The sequence below is a fragment of the Callithrix jacchus genome, chromosome 18, assembly GCF_049354715.1.
Source record: "Callithrix jacchus isolate 240 chromosome 18, calJac240_pri, whole genome shotgun sequence".
Lineage (NCBI taxonomy): Eukaryota > Metazoa > Chordata > Mammalia > Primates > Cebidae > Callithrix > Callithrix jacchus.
The window spans coordinates 18,933,079-18,945,943 of NC_133519.1; the positions used below are offsets into that span (position 1 = coordinate 18,933,079).

Sequence of the window (12,865 nt, forward strand, 5' to 3'; positions counted from 1 at the left end):
TGTACACAAAAAGGATATAATTATATATGTGTATGTGTGTGTGTGTACACATATATAATTTTAATATATCCTTTTTGATTAGTAAGTTTAAACCACTTACTTTTGAACTAATTATTGATAAGGAAGAACTGAGAACTTACTGTTGCCTTTTTTTTTGTTTGTCTTCTATATGTTTTAATAGGTTTTTGTCTCTCACGCCTCTCTTAATGCCTTCTTTGTGTTGATATTTTCTGTACTAAAACATTTTTATTTTCTTCTATTCCGTTTGTGTATATCCTACAGATATCTTTGTGATTATCATCAGGTTGCATATGCCATTCTAAAGTTATGGCAATCTATTTTTAACTGACACCAACTTAGTTTCCATCATATGCCAAATATTTACTCCTTTACAGCTCTCCAAAACATATTTTAGGTTATTAATGTCACAAATTGCATTTATATATTATGTACCAATTACCATTGATTTATAAATTGTTTTGCTTTCATGTTTTAAATCCTATAAAATAATAAAAAGTGATTACAAATCAAAATAGCAAAAGTCAGGTTTTTATATTTATGTATATATTCACCTTTCATGGAGAACTTTTATTTTTGTATGAGTTTTAGTTACTGTCCAGCATCCTTGTGTTTCAGCTTGAAGAAATCCCTTTAGTATTTCTTTAAGGGCAGATATAGTGGTAATGAAATCCTTAAGCTTATGTTTATCTGGGAATGTCTTAATTTTTCTCATTTATGAATGGTAGGTTTCCAGATATTGTATTTTGGATGAACAGACTTTCCTTTAAACACTTAAAATGTATTGTCCCAGTACCTTCTGGTCTACAAAGAATTTGCTGACAAATGTGCTATAATCTTATTGAAGATTTCTTGTATATAACGAGTTGTCTTCTTCTTGCTGCTTTTTAAATGATTTTCATTTTGTCTTTGAGTTTTGGCAATTTGATGATAATGTGTCATAGTGTAAGTTTTTTTGAGTTTATCGTGGTTGCGGCTTATTTGGTTTCTTGTATCTGTACATTTTGTCCTTTCTCAAATTTGGAAAGTTTTCAGTCCTTATTTACTCAAATAATTTTGTTATTCCTTTCTATTTTTCATCACCTCTTCAGACTTACATAATACATCTATTGTCCCACTTGATGATGTACTGTAAGTCATTTAGGTTCTGTTCATTTTCCTTCATATGTCTTTTAAAATTTTCTTCCTCAGCCTTAATAATTACACATGACCTGCCTTCAACCTCACTGATTTTTCTGCCTATTGGCGTGTGCTGAGAAACTCCCCTAGTGAATTTTACAACGCAATCAATGTGTTTTTCAGCTTCAGAATTTATGGGATGTTTTTCTGGTAATTTCTGTCTTTATTCTATATTCTCATTTTGTTTATAAATCATTTCCTGATTTTGTTTAGTTGTCTGTACATATTTTCCTTTAACTCATTGGTCATATTTAAGAATGTTGTTTTAGTCTTTGACAAGAAAGTCTGAGGGCTGTGTTCCTTTAGAGAAAGTTTTTGGAGATTCGTTTTTTTCTTTTAAATTGACCACGTTTACCTGTTTCTTTGAATACCTTTGGTCGAAAACTGGACATTTGCAAAAACAGCTCCCTCTCAATGTTCTTATCTGGCACTATTCAGGGGAGGACTTTCACTCTGCAGCTAAGTGTGAAATCTAAACATTCTCTGAGGCCTGCATGGACATGTGTCTTGCCTGGATTTATATGTATGCATTTTTAAATAATTCTCTCATATACACACTGCTTTTATGCCACAATTTTACTAAGAGCCATACCTGCCTCTTCATGACCTTAGATGTTCTACTGTATTCCTCTATCCATAAAGAAACCTACTTGGTTGTCTGACAAAAATCTTTCAGTAAAAGTAAGACTAGTTGGAGGTAAATAATCACTATTTAAAAAAAAAAAAATGGGTAAAAAAATAAATGCTGCAATTCCACACTAGAAAGCAGATAGAAGTATAGCAAAATGACGATTTTGGAAATGGATAGGACACAGAGAACAAGTCGTAAGTCCCAGGGAGACAAAATGCTAATGAGAGCTGATTAGAGAAGAGCCAAGAGGGACTACAGTTTGTTCCACAACTCAGAACTGCAGTGCTGTGGCAGAAGGTAAGCAGCTGCGGCCCATTTATACTTAGGCAATTTCCATCACAGTGGGTGTGGGAAGAGTCAGGAACCAAGAGGCAGGCATTGAGGGGTAGCCTCCGGCACCAGTAAAGTATCAGAAGAGGAACTGGCCAGGCGCGGTGGCTCAAGCCTGTAATCCCAGCACTTTGGGAGGCCAAGGCGGGTGGATCACGAGGTCAAGATATCGAGACCATCCTAGTCAACAAGGTGAAACCCCGTCTCAACTAAAAATACAAAAATTAGCTGGGCATGGTGGGGGGCCTGTAATCCCAGCTACTCGCGGGGCTGAGGCAGGAGAATTGCCTGAACCCAGGAGGTGGAGGTTGCAGTGAGCGGAGATCGCGCCATTGCACTCCAGCCTGGGTAACAAGGGCGAAACTCTGTCTCAAAAAAAAAAGAACAGGAACCAGGGACTTTGAAACCACAGAACCCATACTGTAAACACTGCAACAATAACCTGTTTTCAAACATAATTTCACCACATTCACCTCTGACCCAACTCAGCAATCAACATTAAAAGGGAACAACTTGACAATTTCGTAATGAAGCAAACCTTGATCCATTGTTCACAGTGACACATCTGGTAACTTAGTTCCTTTTTCTCAGACACATCCAAGGACAACGTTTTGGCCTGGCCACTCACTCACAAAAGCACGTCTCATTTTTGAAAATTGTCTGCATAAATGTGTAATGTAGTGTGTCCGTTTTACTTTACAGGCCAAGCAACGACTTCAGAAATGGTGAATGAATACGAGAAAATTGTTTTGCTGAAAGGATTAGAGAACATGGATAATTATCATTTTACAACAATGAAGTCCTTACTGGCCTGTGATTTAGGACTAACTTCAGAAATGCAAGAGGAATGTAACAGAATTCAGATTTTAGATTTGATGGTAAAAAAGTTCCCAGGTGTTGCCTGTGTAGACAAACTAATAGAACTGGCTAGAGATACGTCACTACTTAAAAATCTTGTTAACAAGCTTCGAAAAGAGAAGTCAAAAGGTAATAGGAAAAACCTTGCATATGGCTACTCTGCCCTGAGTCTCCCCAGTCTTGAGTAGAAACCCACCTTGGTTATAGCTGGCACATCCTTTTCCCAAGTTATAACTCAGCAGTCATGGCAATGTTGGCACCTCAGAGACCAACCAGTTGGCAATTTAGGGCATTATGTTTCATATAAAAGAGACTGATATAGTTAGAAATATGTATTTGGGGTAGGGATAAAAAACCAAAGACAGGGATTTATGAGAACCTGAGGTTTTCAGTAAATTAGAAATGTCAGAAAATGAAAATAACTACTTTTTAAAACGTAGTTTATTTGAAATATTTGTATTTAACCAATTTATACAGCAAATAGTTCTATTAAGAGATGTGTAGATTTTTTCCACTTAATAAGTCTCTGGCGTTTTTTTTAATTCAGAAGCCAACATTAGCACTTTGCCACATTACAACTCAGATCATATCTCCTTTCAGGTCATATTTCTGTCATTTGAACAGATATTGCACAGCACATGACCAACCTGTCAGCATCATGCAAGCCTTAGGTATTTAAAAGAAATGGCAGGAGAACAAGGCTGAGAAGGGTTGACTGAGGCACATGGAGTTCACAGGACAGGAAGCATGTTCTCACTGTGCAGGGGAAGAACGAGGAAAGCACTGAGGAGAATGAGACAGCTCCTGTGCCTACGTGCTGCTGCTGGCCTCCTAGCAGCCAGGCTGGGGTAATGCAGTAGAGGTAACAGGCACATCGGAACTCTCATGCAGGAGCTGACAGCAGGTAGTATTGAAACTGCTTCAGCTGTCTTAGATAAGCTACTTCAGTCTAGGTCAGTGTAGGTTTATTGTGCCCCTTTTCTTTTGTCAGTTGCTAAGAAAATGTGAAAGCAAAAGAAATCACTCCAATGAAAAAAGGAAACCAGGAAAAAGTGGGTCCTGCGGCACCTGCACCCACCGCAAGAAACACGCTCACATCTGAGGGAGGAGAGAAGATTCCTGTAGCTCAGGTAAGCCTGAGAAAGAGGAGCAGGATCAAAGTCCCACAGCAGATTCTCTGCTATGGCATGTGGATCTTCGTTAATATCTCAACACAGCTTAGATTTACCAAATTAGTAATTTTGGATCATCTTTGTAATAGGTAAAGAGCCAGGCATCATAAAAATGTAATAAAAAAATTTCTGTGACATAAGTATATTATCATCTCCATTATAAAAATGGGATAATCATCATGTTTGATATATATCTTGCCCATGCTTATACGAATCTGGATTTTCTCATTCCAAGTCTGTGCTCTTCTCCTCACACCTTGGTGGTGATAAGAGTAATGCATCTGTTGAAATCATCCATCTCCTCTGTAGTGCAACAATCTACACCCAATATTATCTATCCTCCACATCTTCAAGTGAGAGGTTGTAATTCCCTGGATTTTCCAAGGACATCCCATCCAATATAAATAGAACTTACTATGATTTAATGAAAATTTGCTCTGCTTCTTTTGATACTAAACCCCATTAATAGGAAAATTAAACTGCTTTCAGAAAAGAAAAACTCTTATCAAAGAAAAGACTGGAGTCAAAAGGAACAAGGTGACCCAGGAGCAGAGTCAGCCCCCACATCCCTCAGGAGCCAGCACATCTGAAGCTATGGGCCATCCCCCAGCACCCCAGACCCCATCATCAGCTCCATCCAACACTTCATTTACTCAGGTACACACTCTTCCTGGTCCTCTTCTCCAATATTTTTTAACCCAGTAACAGTGCATTCCACTTTTACTATTGTTACTCTCATGCATAACTTTCTGTTAGTGATTTCCTGTGGGAAAACTGTTTTCTACATTATGGTAACTTGTTCACATTGGTGAGAAGCCACATCTAAATAAAGTCCAATTACCCACAGGTGATCACTACAACTCAAATGGACCAGGCCACTGTGGGGAGAGGACATTAGAGATAAACAAATGTCTCCTTTGGTTGTTGTTAGCCTTCTAGCCACTGTGAATTGCCGTCTACATCCTTGAGAACATAGCTTCTGGAAATCCTCCGCCTGAGACTACTTATATGCTGAGCCAGACCAAGCCAAGTCTTTCCACTTGTAACAGCACTATTTCTTGGGAAGAAAAAAGGAATTGGGCCATCAAAATGGCAGAGTACAGTAGTGATAATTAGAATTTCTTAATGTTTGAGACTAGTAGTGGGCATGGTCCTTCCTTTTTAATGCTATCCAAGTTGTTTTCATTTTTTGGATTTCTTTCGTAATTTAAGTAAGTAGAGTGGATATTTGGATTTGTTATTATATTCGAATCTTTAAGTTTCTTCACAACAATGCTTTCATCATCTACTGCTCTAGGTTGTTCATGCGGAAGATCATGCTTTGCTTCAGGAAGGTTATTCTGAGTCAATGAGGGTGATCTCATTTCCAAGCCTGTTGTCTGTTACCTTAAACTTTCACTAGCTAAACTACACCAGCTCACGTGCCTTTCCTTTCTGTCCAGCAATTCCTGTCTAGCCTAGCCCCCAGCTCCAAATATCTGTGAAAGTTTCTGGGTTGAAAGCTCTGCAGAGGCACTCATGGAGAGTGACTTTGTATTCCTGCTCAAAGTTTTAAGTTTATTTTCTTGTGTCCGCCCAACACAGAATCAGAAAACCCAGGCCCTACGTCAGGTGGATGCAAGAAGAAGTGTTCTCCAGAAGGGCCCATTGACAGTGATGGTACTGAAAACAACAGAGCCATTTAAATATGAGTCCCCAGAAAAAGGGAAAAGCATAATGTTTCATGCTACAGTGGCAAGTGAGACTCAATTTTTTCAAGTGAAAGTCTTCAATACCGACTTGAAAGAGAAATTCATGAAGAAGAAGGTCATTACCATATCTGATTATTTTGAATGTAAAGGAATAATGGAAATAAATGAAGCATCATCTGTGTTTGAAATTGATCAAAATTTTGAGGTCCCAAACAGAATTATCAAAGGAGCAAATAAAATCCCAAGATCAATCATCTTTATAAGCAAGCATCTGGAACAATAGTGTACGGGTTGTTTACGTTAAAAAAGGAAATCCCTTAATTCTGTTTTAATTTTCTCTACCATGACTTGGAACTAAATGTCTTAATTTGCCAGACATTGCTTACTGTCTGAATACTGGAACACAATCATTTATATTGACTAGAGATAGTGATGAAGCTGTCACACAAAATAGGCAATAGGACTAAGTGACTTATTAACTTTCTTACACCAAAACAAATGTAAGGACTTTGAGTTAGTAAGAAATATTGGCAATAATGATCTCTTGTCAGCCACAATGAGCTAGGACAATACAGGGTCTAGATCAATAAGCTCAGGCGAATAACATCATTTCTTTCAGCTCTATTCCAATGGGCGCTCATAATTTTACTTTGAATTTTGATAAAGTTATTTTGAATAATGAATTGTGCTACCGAGGTTGAGTTCTGGTGGTGACATACATTTGGAGTAACAAGTGGATCGGCTGGTACGCTCATAAATGCAAATACGTTCAACAGCTATCCATATAATCTAAACATTTGTGCTGTTGCTCTTCTATCTTATGTATTCATTTATTTATGAAGATAGCACTAAACAACTGAGAAATATTGAATGTCATGATACTTAAAGGATAAGGCAATTTGATCCTATTATTTACAAAAAAAGGGTTAATTAAAAGGCACAGAATTTTATTGATATGTTCATGTCCAAATTCAAGATGCTAGTGAGGATAATGCATTCCATCCCTTTCTCCATTCTAAAACATCACACATTTCTGTGAATTCAACTCACATTTTATATGATTGACTGCTTTATAACCCTATATACATGTCTTTCAAGATAGCCCCTTAAATTTGCCTCCACATTTTCTCACACTCTTTTTAAGAGATCTTGCTTAGAAATGCAATTACAGAATTGATGAGTAATAGCTTAAGTGTGTGAGACATTATAAATTGAGGGAGCTCAATTATAATGAGGTCAAAGGCGACAAGATATTGGTAAAGAATAAGTAATGAGGAAGGCTGAAAAAGAATAAATGATTATGTTATAGGAGTTTTCTTCTTTAAAATTTCTCAAAACCTGAAGTAACTCAGGAGTGGAAAACCAAGTATTGCATGTGCTCACTTATAAGTGGGAGCTAAGCTACAAATACACAAAAACATAAAAACATACAGAGTGATATAACAAACTTTCAAGACCCAGAAGGAAGAAGCTGGGAGGGTGGTGAGGGATACAAAACTATATATTGGGTACAATATACACTATTTGGTTGATGGGTACACTAATATCTCGGAATTTGCCATTATATAATTAATCCATGTAACCCAAAACCATTTGTACCCCAAAAGCTATTGAAATTTTTTAAAAGTAAAATAATAATAAAGTGAAAATCCTCATAATCAACTGAATGAATAATTGTGGAAAGCATATATTTGTTTTTCCATAGGACCAGGAGCCAAGAAGTTCTATGGGAATTTTTGATTCCTCTACATCTAGGTGCTTCATTAACTCTCAGCTGATCTGAAGGTGGTAGCAGGAGAAAAGAAGAAAATATTTATTGTTGTATACAACTGCAGGAAGAAAAATACCTTGAGCAGGAAAAGCAAAAGCAAAAAAAAAAAAAAAAGCCAGATAATAAAAAATAGACCTTGTGAGATGGCAGGCCCAGCCACATGTATGATCTGTATCTGTCATTCCTGTCGTGCATATTGCATTAACTTTGTCATGAGGCTCTTTTTTGTGTATATGATACTAAGAATACTCTCAGAAACAGGATTTTAATCTTCTTTTGCAGAAAATAGTACACAAGAAGAACACAATCTATGAGATACAGGATGATACAGGATAATACAGGAACCATGGACATAGTGGGGAATGGAAAATGGCACAATATCAAGTGTGAGGAAGGAGATAAGTTTCGACTCTTCTGCTTTCAACTGAGAACAATTGACTACAAGCTGAAACTGATGTGTGGAATTAACAGTTTCATCAAGGTGGGAAGTGGATAGAAGACAATGAGTTTCCTAAAAAGGCAAATAATTGTGTTTAGGATTTGGAAAACCCCAGATTCTTCATGTATTACTCAGACAGTCCAGCGGGTGGAAGGAGAACCTAAACAATGCCCATGCGCTCATTTGTAAGTGGAGGATTTTAAAAAAGATATTAAGGTAAAGGCATTCACACGGCGATAGAAAGGATATAATACTGTGTTAATTGATTTAAAGGTGTGTGTAGGTGCAGGGAACATTGGGCTCAAGAGCCAGGGCTTTGAGTAAGACAGATGTGATTTGAATCTTGGATTTTAACAAGCACTAGTTGGCTGATACTGGGGAAATAGTTTCATTGGTCCTCTAAAATAACGGAAGCCTCCACTTCAGGATGTTTTAAACGTTGAGGCAATACATACATATTAATTGTGTCACAGTCTGGCACATCATAATAAACTGATCTGTGGTAGATAGTAGTTTTTTAGGATGGTAAAGACATTGGGATAACTTTTAGGCAAGGGAAATGACACATGAAAATTCCAAAAGTGTGACACTGCGTAATGAGTTCTGTACAAATGAAATTCAGTAGATGCAGAAGACTGTGGGACCAAAATATTTTTTAAAAGGCCGGGGAGGTGGGGAGTGCCAAGGCCCAGAGACAAAAAAGAAGCAGAAGTAAATTAATGGGAACTTCATTGTTGAAAATACATAAAAAATTGAAATAAAATTACACTGAAGAATGCCTGATCACTTTGACATTTTAGCAAAAAATACTCCAGCGACAATCTATGGAGTTGCATTACAGAGAGATTAGGCATGGGGCAGAGATATCTATTAGAAGTAGTGTGCTGGAGTTCACTCATATCCTTACTAAAGAGAGCTTATTGTTGGAGATTCAGGAATTAAACATGTGTCTTTTGAAATCATCCATGTGAAAATATGTATACCACCAGACTGCAAATGTTAAAAATCGAAACTTTTTAAAAACTGGGCAGTTGGTTAATCAGGACACCACAGAAGTTTATTTCAAAAGTCTGTTTAGGAAGGAAAAAGACAAATAGGGATTAGTTAATGGAAAGAAAATGAGTTTTTTGAACGTAGATCATCATAATTTTGTGACTAATGAGCTTTCATAGGGGAGGAGAATGTAGCCAATGGGAAGAAAAGATATGGAAGGTGAAAGGAGAAGCATAAACAGAGCTTCATTTCAATACCTAGGGTCTCACTATATCTTTCTTATCTCTCTTTAAAGGTCATCAAGACCAAGAAAAACAAGAAGGACCAATGAATATTAATTGAAATCTGCAAGCTGCAATGCAACAAACAACTTCTGCTTAAAACAATTGTTAATAGCTGTGTGTAAATCTTCAGTAACACATTTAAATAATGGATTTAGTAGATATATTCTAGCATATTAAGAGAATTTATATCTAAGTTATAGATTAGGTTGCTTTCTGGATTAAAATTTTCTTCTTATAGGCTTCCATTTTTTTTTAGATATTACATTTTGCACTTATGACATTCATAAGGTAAAAAATACAGTATCTTTCTTTGAAGGACATAATTTTCCCGAAGTGTTGCCTCTGTTCTCTGAAGATCAGTAGTGAGCTGCTTGAGGCTGAATGCTTTGTGCACTGTGAAGCACAGTAAGGAGATGGGGAGAGACACACAGGGCCTTATCAACACTGGAGTCTATATCCAGAGGATAAGACCCCAGTAAAGGCTATGCCTACATTTATGTAGCCCATGCTTAAATGAACAAACACCGTGGCCTAGGGAAGTAGTAGACCTAGAGGAAAGGATTCCTTATTGCAATTATGTCCTCCAGAAGGGGCCCATTTGGGTCATTGGTTTCTCTGAAGGGGACAACATTGGTGATTTGCATAAAGATATCAATATATGCAAGACACATTCCCCCCCTTAGCTGGGGTGGATTATCATATCCATCATATGCTATTTATCTGATTTGCAGATACACATGTATTCAAAATTAGAGCACTGAAAGCATAAAACATACATTAACAGATCTGAGGAGAGAAATACACAGCAATGTAATAGTAGGAAACTTCAGTACTCACAATAATGAAGAGATTATCCAGGCAGTTATTCAATAAGAAAATACCAGACATCAACAATTCCATACACCAATGGACCTAACAGATATAAACAGAACATTCCACACAACAGCATCAAAATACGAATTTGCCTCAAGTCTGCGTGGAGCATTGTCCAGAATATGTCACATGCTGGGTCACAAAACAAGTCTTAACAAATTCCAGAAAAATAAAATTATAACAAGCATCTTTTCTGATTATTATAGAATTATCCTAGAAATAGGTTATTTGGAAGAATCAATATTGTTAAAATGACTATACTGTCCAAAGCAATTTACAAAGTTAATGCTATTTCTATTAAACTACCAATGTCATTTTTCACAGAATTAGAAATTGCCTATTTTAAAATTCTTATGGAACCAAAAAGGAACCCAAATAGCCAAAGCAATCCTAAGCAAAAAGAACAAAACTGGAGGCATAATATTATCCAACTTCAAACGATACTATGAGGCCATAGTAATTAAAACTGCATGCTACTGGCACAAAAACAGACCCATAGACCAATGGAAGAGAATTGAAAATTCAGAAATAAAGCTGAACACTTGTAACCATCTGATCTTTGACAAGGTGAACAAAAATGAGCAAGAGGGAAACAACTTTCTGTTCAATAAGTGAACTCCCTATTCAGTAAACTTAGTAACTGGCTAGCCATATGCAGAACAATGAAACTAGACCCATACCTTTCACCATATATAAATTAACTCAAGATGGGTAAAGATTTAAATGTAAGGCCTCATGTTACAAAAATCCTAGAAGAAAACCCAATAAATATCCCTCTCAACATCCACCTTGAAAAAAATTTTTGGTTAAGTCCCCAAAAGCAATTGCAACAAAAACATAAAATGACAAGTAGGACCTAATTAAACTAAAGAAGTTCTATGCAGCAAAATAAACTATCAACAGAGAAAACAGAGAATCTACAGTATGGCAGAAAATATTCATTCACTATGCATCTGACAAAGGTCTAATACCAGAATCTATAAGGAACTTAAAATAACAAGCAAAAAACAAATAACTCCATTAAAAAACAGGCAAAGGACATGAATAGCCATTTCTCAAAAGAAGGCATGAGTAGCCAACAAACATGAAAAACTGCTTATCACCACTAATCATCAGAGAAATGCAAATTAAAACAACAATGAGACACTATCTCACACCAATTAGAATGATGCTTATTAAAAGGCCAAAAAACAGATGCTGGCAAAGCTGAGGAGAAAAAAGAAGACTTATAGGGTGGTGGGGGGGATGTAAATTAGTTCAATCATTGTGGAAGGAGTTTGGAGATTTCGCACATAGCTTAAAAATAAGAGAAGACACAAACAGATAGAAAAACATTCCACACTCATGGCTAGGAAGAATCAATATTGTGAAAATGGCCATACTGCCCAAAGTAATTTATAGATTCAATGCCATCCTCTTCAAGCTACCATTGATCTTCTTCACAGAACTGGAAAAAACCACTTTAAACTTCACGTGGAACCAAAAGAGAGCCTGCATTGCCAAGACAACCCTAAGCAAAAAGAACAAAGCTGAAGGCATCATGCTACCTGACTTCAAACTATACTACAAGGCTATAGTAATCAAAACAGCATGGTACTGGTACCAAAACAGAGATACAAACCAATGGAACAGAACCAGAGGTCGTGGAAGTAATGCCACACATCTACAACCATCTGATCTTTGACAAGCCTGACAAAAACAAGCAATAGGGAAAGGATTCCCTGTTTAATAAATGGTATTGGGAAAACTGGCTAGCCATATGCAGGAAGCTGAAACTGGATCCCTTCCTTATACCTTAACACAAAAATTAACTCCAGGTGGATTAAAGCTTTAAACATAAGAACGAACACCATAAAAAAACCCTAGAAGAAAACCTAGGCAAAACCATTCAGGACATAGGCACAGGCAAGGACTTCATGACTAAAACACCAAAAGTTACAGCAACAAAATAGACAAACTAGATCTAATTAAACTTAAGAGCTTCTGTATAGCAAAAGAAATAATCATTAGAGTGAACCAGCAAGCAACAGAATGGGAAAAATTCTTTGCAATCTACCCATCTGACCAAGGGCTAATATCCAGACTCTACAAAGAACAAAAACAGATTTACAAGAGAAAAACAAATTCATCCAAAATTGGGCAAAGGATATGAACAGACACTTTTCAAAAGAAGACATATATGAGGCCAACACACATGAAAAAATGCTCATCATCACTCGTCATTAGAGAACTGCAAATCAAAACCACATTGAGATTCCATCTCATGCCAGTTAGAATGGCGATCATTAAAAAATCTGGAGACAACAGATGCTGAAGAGGATGTGGAGAAATAGGAACACTTTTACACTGTTGGTGGGAGTGTAAATTAGTTCAACCATTGTGGAAGACAGTGTGACACTTCCTCAAGGACATAGAAATAGAAATTCTATTTGACCCAGCAATCTCACTACTGGGTATATACCCAAAGGATTACAAATCATTCTGTTATAAAGACACATGCACACATATATTCACTGCGGGCACTGTTTATGATAGCAAAGACGTGGAATCAACCTAAATGCCCATCAATGATAGGCTGGACAGGGAAAATGTGGCACATATACACCATGGAATACTATGCAGCCAT

At 36.8% G+C, this 12,865-nt stretch overlaps 1 protein-coding gene across 1 annotated transcript; it reads left to right on the forward strand.

The window, feature by feature from the left end:
- The first annotated feature begins 993 nt into the window (after window positions 1-993).
- Window positions 994-9,570, forward strand: MNDA (myeloid cell nuclear differentiation antigen). The gene is given in 10 exon segments (XM_054247553.2): window positions 994-3,200; window positions 3,641-3,687; window positions 4,016-4,146; window positions 4,678-4,845; window positions 5,773-6,115; window positions 6,118-6,186; window positions 7,931-7,965; window positions 7,967-8,131; window positions 9,378-9,396; window positions 9,399-9,570. Coding segments are annotated over 10 exon segments (1,377 nt in total). The 5' UTR covers window positions 994-2,826; the 3' UTR covers window positions 9,425-9,570.
- The last annotated feature ends 3,295 nt before the right edge of the window (window positions 9,571-12,865 follow it).